General features: G+C 41.6%; 1 protein-coding gene across 12 annotated transcripts in view; it reads left to right on the top strand.

Annotated features, from left to right (window-relative positions):
• Nucleotides 1-101: 101 nt before the first annotated feature.
• sorbs1 (sorbin and SH3 domain containing 1) overlaps nt 102-19044 on the top strand; it is a 42392-nt gene continuing 23449 nt past the window's right edge. For 2 of the 12 annotated variants that reach the window (XM_076891891.1, XM_076891887.1), the window contains exons 1-11: nt 7617-7764; nt 10238-10280; nt 10555-10641; nt 11020-11136; nt 11906-12012; nt 12185-12326; nt 13831-13973; nt 14439-14499; nt 14642-14716; nt 16415-16474; nt 18915-18950. In XM_076891891.1, the coding sequence (XP_076748006.1) occupies nt 7756-7764; nt 10238-10280; nt 10555-10641; nt 11020-11136; nt 11906-12012; nt 12185-12326; nt 13831-13973; nt 14439-14499; nt 14642-14716; nt 16415-16474; nt 18915-18950 (880 nt within the window). In that variant the 5' untranslated portion in view covers nt 7617-7755. Of the gene's footprint in view, nt 221-7345; nt 7547-7612; nt 7765-10237; nt 10281-10554; nt 10642-11019; nt 11137-11905; nt 12013-12184; nt 12327-13830; nt 13974-14438; nt 14500-14641; nt 14717-16414; nt 16475-18914; nt 18951-19044 lie in introns of those variants that run through there. The other 10 variants (XM_076891893.1, XM_076891892.1, XM_076891895.1 and 7 more) reach the window with 10 other exon arrangements.

The raw sequence follows: 19044 nt of genomic DNA, 5'->3' as shown, positions 1-19044 counted from the left end.
CTTCCCCCTTTATGTTTGAAGCGACTAGCTTCAGGCTTTTATTGTGAAAGGAGAGGTCTTCGCGCTCGGTGGGCGAGCAGTGCGCCGGTGTTGACGCAGTTGAAACCGGTGAGTGTGAAGCGCTGACAGGACGCTGGTGGAGAGCAGCTGTCGCAAAGAGCTCAGTGAAGTGTGTCTGTCTGCATCAGCGAGCACAACGCTGGATTACCATCACAGAGAGGTGAGCGTACCTGCTCGTTACAGCTGCACTTCTCTGAAGCCCTTCTTTAAGATTTTCTCTTAAAAGAAAGGTTCTTATTATCAGGGCATGAACAGTTTATTTTTATTTCCCACTGGCTCTGTTAACAGCTGACTTGAGAGTTGTTAAGGTGTGATGCAAAGCCAGTACTGCATAATGTATTTCATATTAATTACAGAGTCTGCTACGTGAGTTTATCAATGGTTAGCAAATATGAATGCTTCTGTGAGTCAGTCGGTTTTGATTTTGCATCTCAGCAGATGGGGGCATTGGCTGTGGGACAGTTGCTGCAGTAAAGGCAGATCCATACAGTGGGAATGGGTGCCGCACTCTGTAGCTGAATGCGAGAAGAAAAAACCTAAATCCTTAATCTGAAAATTAAAGGATTGCTGTCTGTATAACACTGCTGAATAACATTTGTGTATCTATTTATTTATTTTAAGACAAATCCGATCCCGCGCGTTGGTTTCTTTAAGTTGGACGGCGGCGGTTGTCAATGTGAGTCATAGGGGGCAGACTTCAGGCTACTCTACATGCATACAGTAGGGCTGTGACAGCAAGACCATCCACTTAATGGAATGCATATTATGCGGCATGGAGATGTTGGGAGCTGTTCACTGTACAGTGTGATCAAACTAAACTGTCACCTCTGTCATCTTTGTTTTGGAGATATTCTTGATAGGAGATTGATTTTCCACTCCTTATTCCAGGGACATCTTTGTGAGCATGACTAACTTAGCACCTGTGTTATGTAACTGCACAATATTAAAAGTGTGGATGTTCTTTGTGTTGACACAAGGACCTGAATGTTGGGCTATATGTCAAACAGGTCTGTCTGAAGACTCACGCTGAACAGCATGTGATATGAACAACTGCTTGGCGGCACAACTGTGGCCACACACAGACTCACAGACTGTAACAAACACCTCCGTCTTGCCCACATCTTAACTGGGATTTTCTCTTAGTCCCACTAAACATGCCACTGGGAAGGATTGTATGAAGGCAAAACTGACATTGGTCACTATGGTTGTAATTTTTTATAATATGCATTTTTCATTGTTGCTGTTATGGAATTCTAAGGAATTACAGAGGCATCTTTGCGTGATGTCTACCTGGAAAACAATCCTGCCGTTTCCTATTTTAACTGAAGATCTAAGATTGGAGCTTTTTATAATACATAAGACGCCTACTTGTGAAACTCTACAGATCCCCCGCCTCAGTCTTCATTCACATTTTTACCCCCGAGTAACATGAGTCTAAACAGGCGTGATAAAATATTAACCCTTGCACAAATAATTCATCAAACCGCTCCAAGGACAGGGGGAAAGTATTCAGACGGATTTTACTCCAAACCACCTGTTTCAGTGTTTTGCTGTGTAGCTGCCACGCTCTGGAAATAACCCAGTCACTTGTGTTCGTCTTATCATGTGGACTTGTTGGACGTGGTTAATGGAGATATTCAGTTATCTAAGCGTTGTTTACATAGAAAGATCAGGAAATCCATTAGCTTCCCACATGTCCTTACTACAAGTACAACAAAGACTTCTGGTTTACCAGATGTCAGTAGAGGACCTGTGGCTGTTTACACAGGGATTTTGATAGGTGTGTACATATAACACATCAGTCACATGTTTGGTAGCAGCTCACCCAGGAGCCATTTACTTAGGAAGGGAGCAGACGTACCCTTATGACATTTTGCAGGTTCTGTTGTGCATTTAAAGCAAGGTGAAAGTGATCTATGTGAAGGAAAATGTTTGTTATGTTCTGAAAGATTGAACACATGACGGTATTGACTTTTTCTTCAACAGTAAATTTGGATGATTTGCAAAGGAATGCTTTCCCTCCTCGATTTAAAACATATATATGTATATATATGTATAGATACAGTGATTCATCAGGTGTTTTAGTGTATCTAAACAGGAGGATAGAGTGCACAGTTCAAATAATATTCAAACAGAGTGTAAAGTTTGCAACCTGCATTAATTTTAGCTGCAACGTGTATGCTTGAATTTTTCCATTTGCAGAATAGCATCCACCACCGAGGTACACATCGTGTTTCTGTATCCAAAAAAGCCGATACAGAACTGATTGATCTGCACAACAAACAGCTGCCTGATCTGTGCAACTTCTCGAGCGCGGGGCTCTTTGTTTACCATGAACCCAGCGCGGTTGTTAATATTTTATGACGAGTCACGTTACACAGTTCCCCTAGATTTGAGAGGAGCGATCCTCGGAAACATGAATCTCAAAACTGAATTTTAAAGATTTGCCAAAGCCAGCTGGCCTGGGGAGTATCATAGTCTTGTTTTTCCATGATGATCTCCATGTGGTTTGGAAATCAGACAGACAACTAGTCACAATATGTTTTGTTTTTTCATTCAAGTCCAATTACCCCTTTGGTCATGCAGTCTCCTCAGAATTTATTTGCATTGCCAAAGTGTGGATAATTTAGCTTTTGCTGTTGTTTACATAGGTGGATACTGTCGCTGTGTTGTAGGCCTACTGTACCCACCTGTTCAGAGTGATATATGTAGTTATATATGTACTACTATTTTTACTGGATATTGGAAGAATAATGAAATGATAGTATTTCCTTGTTGAGACATACTTTTTTAGGATCACTTGTTTTAATTAGCTGCGGTTTATGTACACCAGCTGTGTGGTGACGCTGGATATTTGCATGACTTGAACAGAAAGCTTTGTAGTGGCAGCATTTGTAGAGAACAGCCTTCGCTTTACTGGGAATAATGGATGGCTTTGGATCAGGCCGGATGTTTCAGCCAGACACCAGGTTTCTGTTTTCACTCCTTGTTAATGTTACAACAGGTTGCTTGGCAACCCCCACCCCCCACCACCGAACCCCCTGTCTGCTTTCACCGTCTCCTGCCATTGGATGAAGTGGATGGGGAAATGAAGTGTTATGCGTTGGCTTTTCAAGGTCGGTGGCGCACAGAACCCCCGCCCTGATCACGGATGCACGTAAACAAAACCGTGAAAAGATCATTTATGCTTTGGTGATAGATTTAAGCAGCGCCCGCCTCCACTGCCGTCACAAGCACCACACGTCCCACACCAACCCCCAACCCACCCATGTCAGCGCTGATGGAAAACACCAGCATCGCAGCATTTGCTGGCAGATAGTTTAATGAGAATCAGCTGACGTCTTGACTAAAAATCTCACCGACCAATCCAGAATTCTCAAGTGACACTTGTACGCCACAGCTTTCTCAATCGCTCACTGCAACATGTAACAAAGAGTAAGGACCATCTAATATTTTGCCACCACCTGTGAAGCGGGGCTGTTACAGACAGTGCTGCCTGCCTCTGTTTGTTTCTGGGTGTGACGGGGACGAGTCAGGCTGCACCGGCATTCCTGAAATAGATGGATGATGGGGACCAGTTGGAGTCCTGCTGCACGCTCATTTCACACGAGGATGCCTTCATAGCACTTAAAATTGCTGGATTATCGCATCGCTGTTTATATTCACGTTTAGCCGCCATATCCTATGACTCAATTATCAAGTAGTGCTGTCACATAGGCGCTCGGAGAGTTATATTAGGGAACACGCTCAGAGCTTCCAGTCCCTGTCAGAGTCCAAACATTCAGCGGAGATGAGGAAACACTTTGAGCGCACTCCGTGACAATGATTTGAATTGTCAGCGCCGCTCACCTAATGTGCAAGTACCTCCCATTATCTAAGCCGGGAGGAATCTGTTGTGCACAGCTGTGCTCATTATGGAGTTATGAGATTAAATAAACGCCATGTCTTATTCATACTACCAAATTACATACCTCTCTACTGTCTTATGGACTTTATTTTTTTCCAATTATGTCACTCTGTTTTCATCTGAAACTTTTTAAACTAAACTCAGCTCCTTTAAAAGTAAACTATCTGAAAGTCCCTTAAGGAGACACCGCAAAGCTAGTTGGATATTCAGTGTTTATCCTCTCTGTGAGGCCTGTGAGCCAAGCTCTCTCACTCTTGGAGTCAAGCCTGGAGCCCTTGCTGTGAAGATGTATCACCCTGGGTAAATTGTCAGCTCCCTGACATTCTTATTACGCTGGCTCTAAAAGCCTAGCAGGCATGTTAGAAGGAGCCTGGCTCTCTAACACAGTGTCTGTAACAGGCGGTTTGGTCCATGCAGCCAACTGCAGTCCTCCCCAGGACCTCGGCACGTACCAGCCAAGTGTTTCCTGTCCCGGGGATCTGGCCATGGTCACTTCCAGTAACTGTCTGGGCTTCTCGGGGATGCGTTGGCAGGTCGCTAGCCTCTCTGAGCGATGGGGAACACATCATACAATGACAAGTGTCATGAGTGGGTTTGTTTTCCCTCCAAAAAGGACCTTTTTATCTACAGGTGAAGAATTATCCTCAAAATAAGCCCTCAAATATGATAGTGATACTGCAGGATCGCTTTAAACTCTTCTTCAAAGAATTCAAAGGCATAGAAGCTGTCTTCATACAACCCCAGCTTAAGCTCCTTCCATTATCAACACAAATGTGTAATCCTGTTCTCAGGACTGTAATGAGGGTAGTGTGTAAGTTACATACATTTCCTTTTATGCTGCAGTTGTTTGAAATGAACTTCAAATAGCTTTGGTTGAGGAATGTGTAGAATCCAAGGCTGGTGTCCAGTGTGGAAGCTGTTTATGGAAGAGAGTGGGGAGGGTAGAAGGGTAGGTGGGGGGTCTCTTCTCAATTAGGAGGATAAGCTGCTGCTCCGGAGCAGCCATTTCGAGCCATGTTTGGAGCTGTTTGGTGGGATCTGCACACAGCACTGGATAGCTTCTCCCCTCTCTGCCATTTGTTGACAAAGCAGAAGTCAAACTGCGTTACATAACAGCTCTTTCTCTCCGTCTATAGTACAGCTGAGCGTGTGAAGAGAGCTCTTTTGTGTTGACATGGCTCACTTTTAAGGCAGCCTCTGACTGTTTCACAGAGACCCCTACCCCCCATGGAGGGAATGCATTACAGTTCAACTTTGTATCACCCTGCTTTGTTTAGATTTGAAAATGGACAGACAGGAAATTTAGATAATCCATAAGATCATACAGATGGAGTAATCTGTGGTGCCTGTAAAAATGCTCCAAGAGCTTAAATATTGAAGTCATAAATCGATTCAGGGAAAAATCTATTTACATAAGAGCATGTAGGGTTTTACACTAAGGTTAGAAGTGATAAGTTAGTCATTTTGGTTAGTAAACTCCATTCACAAACAAGTGATTGATGCACAGAGTTTTAAAATAATGCCAAATAATAATCTAATAAAATAGAAATAACAAAAAAACAGTGAGCTTGACGCACAGTTTTGTCAGACAACTTCAATAAAAATTTTCCAAAAGGAAAGTGCCAAAACTACAAGCAAAGCTCGAGGTCCAGTTTAAGATAAGGCTCAGACGAAGAAAATCTGTACAAGACATTGTGTAATTACACAGGGGATAAAGAATAACAAATTACAGTATGTGTCTATATGAAAACTATCCATCCATGCATCCATTTTCCAGTTTATTGAGCCAGGGTCACAATGTGACTGGAGCCTGTGGTATCCAGCATTAGGTGAGAGCCAGGGTACCAACGGACAGGTCGACGGCCATTCACAGGGTTAACGCAGAGAGACAGAAAACCATTCATGCTCACGTTTAGAATGACGTGCTTGTCTTTGGACTGGAAAACCTGTACAGGCACAGAACATCCAAACAGAAGGACAATAATGTTAAAAATTAGGTGCTTTGTTGTGTTTTGTTTATTACACTTTAGGGAGCAAACCTATTCAAGGATGAGAATAAAACAAGAGAGGCTTTCAGGCTGGTTTGTAAAGTAAATACAACTGCTAACATCTTTAAAACCCACCACATCTTTAAACACCCCACCTCCCACTCCGTGTAAATATCGGAAATGTTTCTCAAGCAAGTGAAGAATTGCATGGATATTGCAAAATTTCCTTAAAAAATTTCTAGTATGTATCGAAAAAATCCTGGACGGACGGACGGATGGATGGAACAACCAGGACATAAAGAACAGGGTCTATGACTTATTTATACAGATAAATTCGCGGGCTCTTTTCTGTATTGAGCTTGTAAAATCATCAGGGGAAAAAGGGTTGTCAAAGATTATATAAGTTGTTGAAATTTCTCTTCCTAACACGGCGATGTTCCATGAGAAAAAAAATGTAAATATTTGTTGGTACCATTATATAACTGAAGGAAGTTCTCCCTGATCCAGGGAGGCAAAACTTTAAACAATAAAATCAGATGTCCTGTGGACACAAAGAGCCACCCGCATCATTTAGGAGGACGAAGAGTGGTTCAATCTTGACTGTTTTGTGAAAGATTGTAGCTAAACTCCTTGGTAACTTTTTTTTTTCAGTACCTCAGTGTCAAACGCCTTTGCCAGATACCCTTTTCCCTGTTTTTATTGATATTAATACAGTAAACAATGTAGTTTTCCATCATAGAGTAAGATAAATTTCATGTTTAAGAAGCTAGATTAATGCTGGGGAAGAAAGCTTTCCATCAATCTTAAAATTATTCAAGATTGTGGGGAAGATAAGATTCAGGATTTCAGAAAGTACTCAACGTGAAAACAGAGAAAGTTGCCATATTTTTTCTGTTTTATATGTAAAACTTTTAAATGAATCAGCAACAAGTGTTTGAATACTGCCCTCGCGCCGGGAGGGAGCCTTTCTTTTGAATCAGGGATTCTGGGAACCCATCAGCTACTGTGCTGGCTAAGCTTCTGGGTGCAATGGGCCTTGATGATGGGGGCTTTCAGTGTAGCCAGCCAGTGGGCTTAGAGTTCCATTTCTGCCTGCCAGCAACTGTTTACGAATGCAGGTAAATTAAAAAGAAAAAAGCCAATAGAATCCTCGTCACACGATGGCCCGCTCAGACGTGAGTTGTGAATAGCGCTGGGACTGCAGGCAGATTCCGGGAAACCTGAAAGCATCTGTGGCATTGAAGACCTTATGGGTGGCTGAATCATCCAGTAGCAAATTGCAGCTATCATCTTTGGTCTGCCTCTCTGTCTCTCATCTGCTGTCCTGCGTGAGCATTTTAAGAGGCAGGAGGATTTCCACAGTTGTTGAGTGGGTGCAACATTCCCAGGTGGCATGTGGTGACAGGTGCATCTGAACACGCCTGTTGTCGCAAGCAAACAGACCCCCCCTGCATAGCGAAAGGTCAAGGTCAACCCTGGGACTGTTCCGCCCACATGAGACCCTCAAAGCTCGGCCGTGCGGCTCACGGGGCTTCAGAGGATCCTGATGTACGTCGTGGAATAAGGGCTGTTTGTACACATCATCAGGAAGGTAATGTATCTCTCTCTCCAGACATGCAGTGACGCCTTGGGGTGGTCGTTGGCTTTTATGAGTTGTTTGTTTTGGCAGTGTTGGTCACACCAGGGAGCTTTCGTTCAGTAGGAGGTTTATGTATCTGTGTGTGAGAGAGAGCGTTGTGTTGTAATGGAACTGAGAGATGCATATTGGATGGATCATCTGGGCTTTGCTGCTTTTAGATAATGGCAGAGGTCAGAGCTGAGAGGGTGTTTCACTGACTGTGATGTGAATATAATGACACCTACCCTGTTAATTGTTAAACTGTGAATTTGAATTTAACTCTTTTTTTGGTAAATGTTATAAGACTTAGTTTCTACATGTCAGACTTGTTTTGTTTTGGGGGGGTTTCTGAGAAATCAGCACAAATAACACTTAATAGCACATCCGCTAGCTTTAAAAACAGGAAAGTCAGGCTGTCTTTGGAACCTTTGAGCCACTAACTCAAGGCCCACTAACTGGTCTGCTGAACTTTGAACAAATTCAGCAAATAGTGACTTAACTTCATATCCACTAAGCCAAATAGACTCATAACAGGACCCGAGTGCACAGGAGCTTCCTGGATTATAAGGAATGACAGTGAATTTAGATAATGTTTTAATCAGATGGCTGATGTAGCGTCTACTTATTTTTCTGTTTGCCTTGGCCCGGCCCGTGCTGTCCTAGCAATGCTCTGCCCTTTTTTTTACAGTCTGGATGAATGGTGCTCTCTGCCCTGCTGTGCTCAGAAGCACCTCTTCCTAAAAAGGCCAGGGATGATCTCTGCTCTGTGTGTTTATACAGCAAACTAAACGCTGTCAGCTGTCATACTCGCTCTATCTGTTATATGCCAGAATTTCAAACACACTCAAAATGCTCTTTCTACTGTAAATTTCTCCATCTCGGGGTTCATGTGAGGATACAGCGGAAGCAGAACTGAGATCAGAGTAAGCACTCCTCAAAGGAATGCCTGTTAATGGTTTTGGAAATGAGATCATGGATGCTTTGCCTCTCCGGGATGCAGGGGGTCAAGAAGCAAGCTGATTTTATTAAAGAGGAACGGGAAATAAACACACGGTTTCTGATGCTCAGGGACGGCTCGGCTCCAATACTGGAAAACGTTTAAAAAGGTTTTTTGCTTTGTGTCTCCTTGGGACTTGTTTGGAATTGCTCCCATTTTCCCTCATCCATTTTAGGCCTATTTGTGGAGGCTTCCAGCTGGAACATCAGCCTGTTCTGCAGGTTGGCTTATTTACCGCCATGTGTAAACAGAGAGCACACAGTGTCCCACGCAAACTCAGAAGAAAAGGAACAACTTTAAAAGCAGCTTAAAATTTTCATTGCAGAGTAAATTCTAGACGGCTTTTGCTGCTCTGGCTTTTGCTCACTGTTTTCCTCTTAGTTTACAAATGAAAATGAAAAGAAAACACTCTTTGTGTCTGTTTGTGTATATGAACAAGTAACTGTTTGAGTGTCTTGGTGAGTGTGTTTGCAGTCTTAATCAGTCTTTTTCTTGGCATTTGAAATGGGGATGTCTCCTAAATCAGCCATGCTGCCTGAGCACAACGGCCAGATGAGCAGTAGGAAGTTTCACAGATACTTTTATGGTGGCCGTGCTCTGACTTCTGCATGCGCCACTGCTGGAGCTTAGAGCAATACGGGTTACTTTTCTCCTGTCTTGTTGTCATTAAAGGGAAGCACATGTGCAATTTTTGAATTTATATCAAAGTGAAAAGTACTGAAAGCACTGAATTTGATTCTCAATAATCTTATCTTAATTATCTTTGCTGAGTCACAGTAGAATTGTACAGCAAGAATGCATTGAACAGATCTTTGTGGCATCTGATCCATGCTACCGATGTTTCACTGCAACTTTTAGTATCTGTAACATAAGTTGTAATGTCTCTCTGGATGGAAAAAAATCATTATATGTTATATAGACTGTGCTGTATTATGTTCTAAGCAAACAATGGCTTGAGTTTGAAAGTTTTTCTGAATTAAACAACACTTTGAATTACTAATATAACTTAATGTGAAAGAGCCTTCAGATGATTTAAACAGATAAAGTTCGCTGCCTTCCTGTGTTGTATCTCATTTCAGTGTGTAACCCAACCACAGAGGCACAACCACAGTTTCAATAGCTGTATGTGGTTCCTCATTAAAGCTGTCTTTGCAGTGCCTTCACTATTAATGCCAGTGCTAAAGCAAATCTTACCCGTAAAAGACATTTTCTGTGTATGTTATATTCCTTCAGTGCATACAGTCATCCATTCTAACAAGCAGAGACCTGGCCCGGTTATCAAATCCATGCTCCTCAGTCCATCTGATGTGAAGTTTATTGAGAATGATGCAGATGTTTCCACTGCTGCGGTGCTACATTTGTCAGACTAAGTCATGAACATTGGAGGGAAGCACAGGTGACTGTAGATTAAAATGAACACGAGTGGATTTCTTTATAGGTGCCCATAGATCCAAACCCTTTCATCTCTTTCTGCTAGGACCTGAAATGAATTGAAAATTTTGTTTTGTGCCTCCAACAAAAAGTTATTTAGTTGTTGTTCATAAAAAATTTTTCTGAATTCTGTCTGGATCTTTGTGTAGCTGCAGGTTAATAGTTAATAATACATCATAGGAATCTATCTTGGGGAATCCTCCTATTTAATAGTCTTCCATGTGTTTACTTTCCAGGGCTCTCCAGCAGAGGGCGGCGTAAGACCAAGCGCAACTCCCAGTAAGTCAGCTCTCAGTCTAAGCCTATCAAATAGTTAATTTAACCTCATCTCCTCTGTACCACAATGATGTGAATTCATCACTTGCATGGCATTAAATCGATCACGAGCACCCTTGTTAAATCAGACAGTGAATTGCTTTAATGAACAGCTGATAGATAACTGCTGGATAATTGCTTCAAATCTTAAAAGTGGGATGTTTTGCCTTAAATTTTTTTCATAATCACACACAAAAAAACTCTTTTTGTTCCTTCCTGTGTGTTTGTTGTGTTAAAGTCCCTTCAGGTCCTCGAACAGTCTGTGCTGTCAGGATTACACCTGTGAAAAGCATGAAAGGCTCTCCTGACCTGATTCCCACCCCAGGTGATGCATCCATGTGGCTCATCAATGTTTCAGCTACTACAGTTGTGGAAACCTCATACTCACACAGAAGACATAGAATGTGGTCTTCAAAGTCACTTGTTGAGAATTGGGTGTTAATTTAACGAGGGAATAAAGAAATTCTGCATAGAGCAAGCTTCAGGCGCTCTACTTTCACCTCTGGCGGGGTGCTCATGGTAATTAGTTTTACAGGACAGCAGGATATTAATTTGATGGCCTGGTTTTGATGTAACAGTTCTATTTTGGCGATTTGGAGCATGAAGTAGCAGTAAGTTGGATTCTCAGCAGCAAGACGTTCCTTAACAACCACCAAAACAAATAAATAAATAGCAGCTAAAGTGAGATTTTGAATGTTTTCAGATTTGGACCCGAGCAGAGTTTGCAAAGGGAAAGGCGTGGTGACCCTAAGGGCCACTCTCGTCCACATCGATGATGAGGACTGCATCAGCGATGAGCCAAACGTCATCTCAACACCAAGTAAGTCAGGACAGCTGCCACAGTTGTTTCGTAACAGCTCTCCACATGATGAAGAGAATATTAAGAGGTTAGCAAGAATAACATGGCCACGTGTGTGTGGTGGTGGGGGACCAGGAGCACATCCGTGTAAAATGTGGACAGAGGATGTCAGTTTGGCCGTAATTTAACGGGCGTTTCGTCATGTTTGTCAGCATTTCAAGTGTTTTTGCAGGATTATATAACTACTCACGTTTTAAAGTGTATGCTCAGCTGGGCATGCTCAGAGCCGTGATGAAGGGCGATTGCTCATATTTTCATACAAGTGTCAAAGAGGTCTTTTGTTGTGGCCTGCCCACGCTGCACTTTGGAGCAGGCAGCCTTAACTGTGGGCTCGTTTGTTGTGCAGAGCGGAATGGAACCGGTCTGGAGGCTAGCCAAGGCTTTTGGGGAGATGCTTTAATTGTTGTAGAGTCTGAATATAAAGGCCAGTGGAACAAATGGCCTTAACAGCTAACTGAATAGGCACTTTGTTCTTGTGACAAAGTTCAGAGATTGTGGGAGAATCCTTCTTCTTTTTTTTCTGGGGATATTAACAGCCCCATGCATGAAAACCACTAAGGAAAGCATTCACACCCTGCAGAATGAAATGGAGATTTATTTTATCTGCAATTATCTGTTATGATTTGCTGTCATAAGCTCGGTCAGAGAATTTACTTTTTAGCATCGTCCCCAGTGTTTTTGTTCTTGCCGCGCTGGCTGCCAAACTAAGAGAGTTTTGGACCCTTTTTAGGTGGCTGGACAAGCCAGATTAATGGAGACAGCTCTAAAGCAGGACTGGCTGAGGGTGGCAGCAATGACACAGCCGATTTACCTCCTGTAAACAACACTCTGTGCCAGGTACGTTTACTTCCACCCCATTTAACACACGATCTTGGTTTGATTTTATGAGCACTGATTGATCTTGTTATTTTAGGGTGCTGGTTAGATGTCTTTTTTTTCTTCTTGTTTTTATTACAGGACAGTTTTTCTTTCTCTTGACTTGTAAACTTGTATCTTCTGTCACTTTCAGAACAATTCATCTGAGAGCATAAAAGAAAATCAAGCTCCGTTCTCCACTGACATTCAGAACTCGGTGACATCGACTCCCAGCTCTGTTTATCCCTGCACCAGCATAGTTAACCCCACCATAGTCCTGCTACAACACAACAGAGGTGAGCACACCTGTCTGTAGGTTGGGGGCGACAGATATTAAGAAGCTTAAAATTGCTTGTGTGCCCTTTTAGGGAAGCTTGGTGGTATTAAGTCATATATATGTCACTCAGACCCACTGAATGTTGCACTGGAGCACCGGCAAAACACACATGCAGAGGGACCAGCTGCCAAAACACAGAATATCCTCAGCTTACAGTTCAGGCACTGGTTGTGTTGCTTTTCTGCTTATCACTCCGCTACATCTTTACTTAGCGAGTAGATGTTTTCTGCTGTGTCAGTGTTCAAAGTCTCACATGGAACATTTAACGGTGTTGTTGTCTCTGTCCGCGTTACATGTATAACAACTGCTTTCACACATCACTGCTGAGTCACGTTTTACTTGCCATGTCTCTGTCCGTGTTTGTTTCACAACAGAACAGCAAAAGCAGCTTTCTCATTCTGAAGGTACGCACTGAGGTCTTGTTGATGTCTACAACATATAACACTTTTTTTTTTCATTCGTTCGACTGCTCGCAGAAGTGCTGCTTTTATTAAAGCGCAACACCTTTTTCATTTCTCGACTGAACCATCTGTGTGCTCACCACCCCCCTTTTCCCGGTTTCATGACTAACTTGTTTGTTAGTTTGATACAAGCGTCATGAAGTAATAAGTCAAGATACTGGCGCCAACATGTTACCATTTTTGGGAACGCAGTACGATGCTCAGGTTATACAGAACACATTTCATTTCCTTTTTGTTTGATGCTGTTTTTCTTTTGTGTTGCTTCTTATCAAACCTGGGATTTTAATCTTAGACTTTATTGTTCCCGTCACCAGTGGGTTACATGGAAAAATTACTGATTAGCATGAACTTGAGTTTTGTAGGCCGGCTTCTGTTCTTTCATTTATTTACTTGACATTGGACAGACCTTATCCTTATCATTTAAATCCAAGTGTGTGTGACTGAGCCTGTCGTACCACTGAGAAGTCATGTAGAAAACAAAGACAATATACTTTCTGATATTTGTCATGTATTTTATGTAAAAGGGGCATGAAAGGCAGTATACCCAAAATGCATTGTGTAGCTTACTAGGATGAGCTGGTGACCCATATTCCAAAGACATTTTTCATCTGGATTGCTGGAAATACACTGGTGGCACTATTATTAAGAGTCTCCCTGTTAAGTTAAAAGTTGAGTTTATTAGCAGTAGAAAACACACGTAGCCAGCTCAGTAAACTGAGCTACAGGCTTACTCTGCTTGGTAGAGCGGTATTAATATCTGAATCACTTCACTGAGTGAAGTATCCCAGTAAGTAATGGTGGTTTCCCAGCATAAACAATAAATGGGTGGTGGAAGTAACTTAAGTAAATAATGTACTGCATCTGAAATGTTCTGAAAAGTTATTTCTTGCACAAATTTTATATAATCTCTCTTCATGCTTCTTGGTTGCTTGTGCTGCCATATCACTGGAAATGTGTTGTGAGCTTAGCTTTCTTTTAGCTTATTTTTCTTGTGCTTCACAGACCCAACCCCAGAAAGGGACAAAAGCCCCGAATCCAGAAGTGAAACTGTCAGTCCAGTCCCTGAAATGGACGGGAAGAGGCAGCGGCTATCACTGCACTCCCCTGTGCTGAGTCCTCTCAACAAGCCCATTGTGCCTGTACGGGTGAGCGATTAAACCAGCTGTCGAATGAAGACTAATCGACTCTCTGTAAATGTTTATTAATGGGTGCTTTGTTTAGATAACACATGAGTGATTAATACTACAGTAAAAGAGGTATTTACACAAAAAGCATGACCACATGTCATGTTTTTGATGTGATTATTATTTTTATTTTTATTAATCGTTGTAATAAATATAATATATAGTCCTCTAATCACACTCATAGCAGGTGTGTGTTACTAATAGCACTCTCACATTTAGGTGTCAGCTTCACAATAGCACTGCATCAGAATTAACGTTAAATGAGATGCTGTCATTCTCATTTGTTGCACTTTATTAAATGAAACAAAATGCTCTGAGAAACTCAGACAGGGGAACGTCTTCCTGCTCGAAAAGGATGCAGATGATGCTCTTCTGAAATTCTCATTGACTGGTTGTGAATTAATTGTTCCCACACTGTAATTTCAGAACACTGAAAAGTCCAAAGACTGGTATAAGACAATGTTCAAACAGATTCACAAAATACCTGGTAAGTCGTTTCTTTTTTTCTACTCTGTGTTGTTTCTCTGTTTGATCAGTTTTGCCTGGTCTGTTTCTGTCCCTGTGTGTCTTTATATATGTGTCTCTGTGTTATGTCATGCTGTCCTCTGTCTCTCCATCATTGTGCATAGAGCCTATTGAGGAAAACCCTTACCGTCCCACCTACATATTCCCTGAGAGCTATGAGATTCAGGTGAAATCGAAAGGTATCTGATGGCAGTAACTCCACTCTCGTTGGCTTTACTAATCTGCAGCCATCTTGGACCCTCTTAAATACTTCAGCTGTGTTTAATCTTTGCGCTAGTACCTACTCGCCTCGAAACGACCGAGCTCGAAGATGCAGAAAGGCTTTAATGTAATCTTTTCTGACATGTGTTTCTTAACAGTAATCTTTAAATACACCGCAAGGTTCGTGCAGAACTCCTGATCACAGAACGAATCTGTTTGCATCTAATACTGTGCAAAAGTCTGGTGCCACCCCTTGTTTCGTGGAAGTGTAGAATATATAAGGAAAAAATAGAGTTTGTACAGTTCTAACAAACTTGAAAGTCACTATTTGGTTTGACCACCTTTATTTTTCAACACAGCCTGAACTCTTTTTGCGAAGTTTTCTAGTAATTTCTGTAAGTACTCTTTAATAATAGTTCTCCGGGCTTCTTGAAGCTCAGTCACAGCTCTTCTTTGGATTCTGGCTGCCTTTTGTTCTGTTCTCAGTCAAGATGATCCCACATGGATTCAGTAATGTTGAGGTCCAGGCATTGGGGAGGCCAATCCACGATTGAATGTGTTCCTGATTGTGTGTTTTTTTCTGCCCAGGTGTGCTTTTACTGCATTGGCAGTGTGTTTGTGATCACTGTCATGCTGAAAAACAAAGCTGTTGCCAATCAGATGCATTCTAGATGTTATTGCATTGTAAAAGGAGCTTGCAAAGAAAAGTGTCTGGTCTTCTTTAAGTTGCTTGAAGACGTTTCACCTCTCATCCGAGAAGCTTTTTCAGTTCTAAGGTCAAATGGCAGAACATTGGTATCCTCAAAAGAGCGTCCTTTATCCTTAAGATGCAGATGGACTGCTGAGTCTTGGCCTGTGGAGGTGGCTCTTCGAAGCCAATGTTCACATTTTGGACAGAGAGGACAGATGGTTTGAAAGAGGAGTGAAAGAAGCCATCTATGTCCACTGTGAGCGACCATCTTTGAACAGAGGCGGGGGTTTACGACACCAACTGTCTGCCATCTATAATCCAGTTTTGAGATCCCTCTCCAGACGACTTAACGCCCACTCACATCCTGGGCCATCTGACCTCAGGAAATCGCATGATAAGGTGGGGCCAGGTTTCACAATGAGCTCCCCTGAAACCCTGGCTGATTGGGACCCACACCCAGTTTCACACCTTGGCTCAGGTGATTAGAGGATCATCAGGGGGTCCTTTTGTCCCTCTGTGGGGGGAAACTCCCACTGGGTTTAAATCTGGGACTCTCCGCCATTTGACCTTAAAACTGAAGAAGCTTCTCGGATGGGAGGTGAAACATCTTCAAGCAACTTAAAGAAGTCCAGACGCTTTTCTTTGCAAGCTCCTTTGACTACGATGACCTGGATGACTGAGAACCTTCACAGACATATTGCATTGTAAACCAAAATCTGATGATGCTTTTCTGTGTATATAATTTCATCGATTTTCATCTTCAGTATCCCAACTGAAATGCAACACCAAACCATGACAGAGCCTCCGTTATGTTTTACAGATGTCTGTAAAGACTCACTGTTGTCCCTCTCTCCTGACCTCTCCTGTACATACTAATGAACCACGAATTTCACATTTGTATTCATTACTCTGTAAGACCTGTAGCCACTGATTTCCAGTCCAGGTTTTGTGTAATTTGACATATCTTATCCTTTTCTTCCTTAAGAATGGCTTCTTGATACTCGCTCTTCCACAAAGACCATTTCTGATGAGGCTTCAATGAAAGGTAGATGGATCAAGTTAAGGGCCGGATGCACCTCTTAGGTCCTGTGTCAGATCTTTGCTGGATTTTTTCCAATTTCTTAAGTACATGACTTTCAGATGCTGTTCGTTTGCTGTATGTAGCTTTTTGGGCTTTTTTTTTTTCTTTTGTCCTCAATTTTTCCAATTTCCTCACATTTTTTTAAGGACATGCTGCAATGCCGAGACACGCTGCTGGTAACAAAGTGACTAAAAATGCAGTTTAAAAATTGATTCTTTGCTGAGTCGTTTGTCATTTGTAAAAACAACACAGGTTCAGCCCTTGTTAGGCGCCTGGTGCTTAAATGATTCATAGGTTAGTGTGGCTTAAAAAAACATTTCTCTGAAAATGGTCAGGTACAAGAACTTGTCATGGTCCTGGGCCATGTTGGCCCAGTATTCTTAGTTTTTATGTGTTTTTGTATTTTGTTCCCTATTTAAGATAAGATAAGATAGAACTTTATTAATCCCTCGGGTGGGTTCCTCTGGGAAATTCGATTTCCAAAAAAAGCACAGCAACGACCGAAGTTACAGTTACAGAATTGTTATATATATATATATATATATATATATATATATATATATATATACACACACACACACACACACACACACACACACACACACACACACACATATATAAATACAGAAACAAATATAAATAAAATATACAAAGGGGATAAATAGAATAAATAGGAATAAAAAAATAAAAATACAAGTGAATTGCACATTTCAAGTATTGAGTCTATTGCACTGTTGACTATTTACAAAAAGTATTGCACAAGGTATTGTACAGTGAGGTGAAGAGGCACTACATTTATGCCTTGGTTCCTAGGTTATTTAGTTAAGATGTTCCTTATTTGGTTACCTCCTGTGTGCCCCTGTGTATCTGTGAGCCCTCGTCTCTCCTTGTGTTTTATTCCATGTTTTCCCCAGCCTGTTATGTCTGTGTTCTCCCCGTGCTCTCTCTCCTCCTGTCTGAACCTCTGTGTACTTCCTGTTTTACTTTGACAGTCTCTCGTCAGTATGCGTCATGTTGTGTTCGCTCCTGCCCTGTCTCGTTATGATTATCTGTGTCAGCTGTGTTCCCCGTGTGCTCCCACTTCCCTCGTTAACCCTCTGTGTATTTATGTGCATGTCTCCATCAGGTCAGTGTCGTGTCGTCAATGTCTTCTCCCCGAACCTGTGTGTTTTTCTGTGTTCCCACGGTCTTCTGTTAGTATTCCCAGTTTAGTGTGAAACCTGCAATAAAGCAGTGATTTTGAGTTCAGTTCCTGCCTCTGTGAGTTTTGCGTTTGGGTCCTCATCTGCCTCCACACAGCCGGTTCATGACAGAACTGGACTGAAGTGAAAAAGAATACACGGAGAACTATTCCTCAAAGCTACTTAAAGAACAATATGAAGAAATGAGGGGTGGCACAACACTTTTGGACAATACTGTATGCTGTGGCATAACACAGTAGGAAAACGACAGGTGTAAATAACAAAATTATATAATGAGTGATACTTTTTATGCATAATTATCAAAAAATCCTACTTCAGGAGTGAAATAAAAAAACCTAAATTCTGAGTTTTATTACAATTATTGAAACAATCATTGATTAAAGAAAAGGTTATCTCATCTACTGAAGTGTTATGATCATCCCCTGAATAATATACTATTTCCAGTTGATGCATGGATGATGCACGACGCCTTCAAGTGTATTTTTCCTTTTATATCAGAAAAATTTAATAATATTGTCATGTTCTTTTTTTTCTGTTAACCATCTATTACTACAAATTTCAGGCTGTAATCTTTTTTTTTTAAATTTTGTAGATGCTTATTCTGACTTTTCTGCAATAAGGCATCTTTTGCATTATTTCCACCACTAGGTGCTGCTGTAGTCCTACATTAAGGTTTTTAGTCTGCTACCCAGAGTTGAATCTATGCAAGATCTCATAATAATACTCTACTAACCAGTGTTTAGGTTGAAGCACTAGATGGTTAAGGTAGAGTCTGGCTCATAGTTTTGGTTTTGGATTTGCACATCTAGCCACCACAGCAAGGTTTTAGGTCAAATGAAAGGAGATGCTCAGTGATCAACGTAGATGTGTAGCTGTGACTCTTACCAGAGCTCTCTGACTGTGACAGTTCTGGCTCTGTGGCTCTACAGTGCATTACTCAGTCAGACCCTCAGTGCTCATCGATGCTTGGATCCCCTTTTAGCTCAGTAATGCTTCCCTTGAAGTGCTTTGATTTGACACTCTTTGCCTGTGTTTGGTCTAATGGAAGGTGTGAGGCAAGGGAAAAAGCAGGAAAAGAGTGTCTTCAGTGTCTTCTGAATTATTTAATACTGTGCTATATTCATTGCTTTTTAAGTAAGAAAGACAGCAAGAGATAAAATTAATAATAAATCACTTTTTATTGCTGTACTTTCCTCTTTCAGATGATGGTCCTACCCCCTTTGGTTACTTGGAAGATGGTGAGTCTGGGATAAGTAGCTGTAGGAGTTCAACCAAAATAATGTTCTAAATTTGGAGGCACTATTTACACAGTGCAAGTATTGAGGTATTTAT

This window comes from Maylandia zebra, linkage group LG13 (assembly GCF_041146795.1).
Source record: "Maylandia zebra isolate NMK-2024a linkage group LG13, Mzebra_GT3a, whole genome shotgun sequence".
In the NCBI taxonomy this organism is placed as follows: Eukaryota; Metazoa; Chordata; class Actinopteri; order Cichliformes; family Cichlidae; genus Maylandia; species Maylandia zebra.
This window is presented reverse-complemented; position numbering and strand designations above follow the sequence as displayed.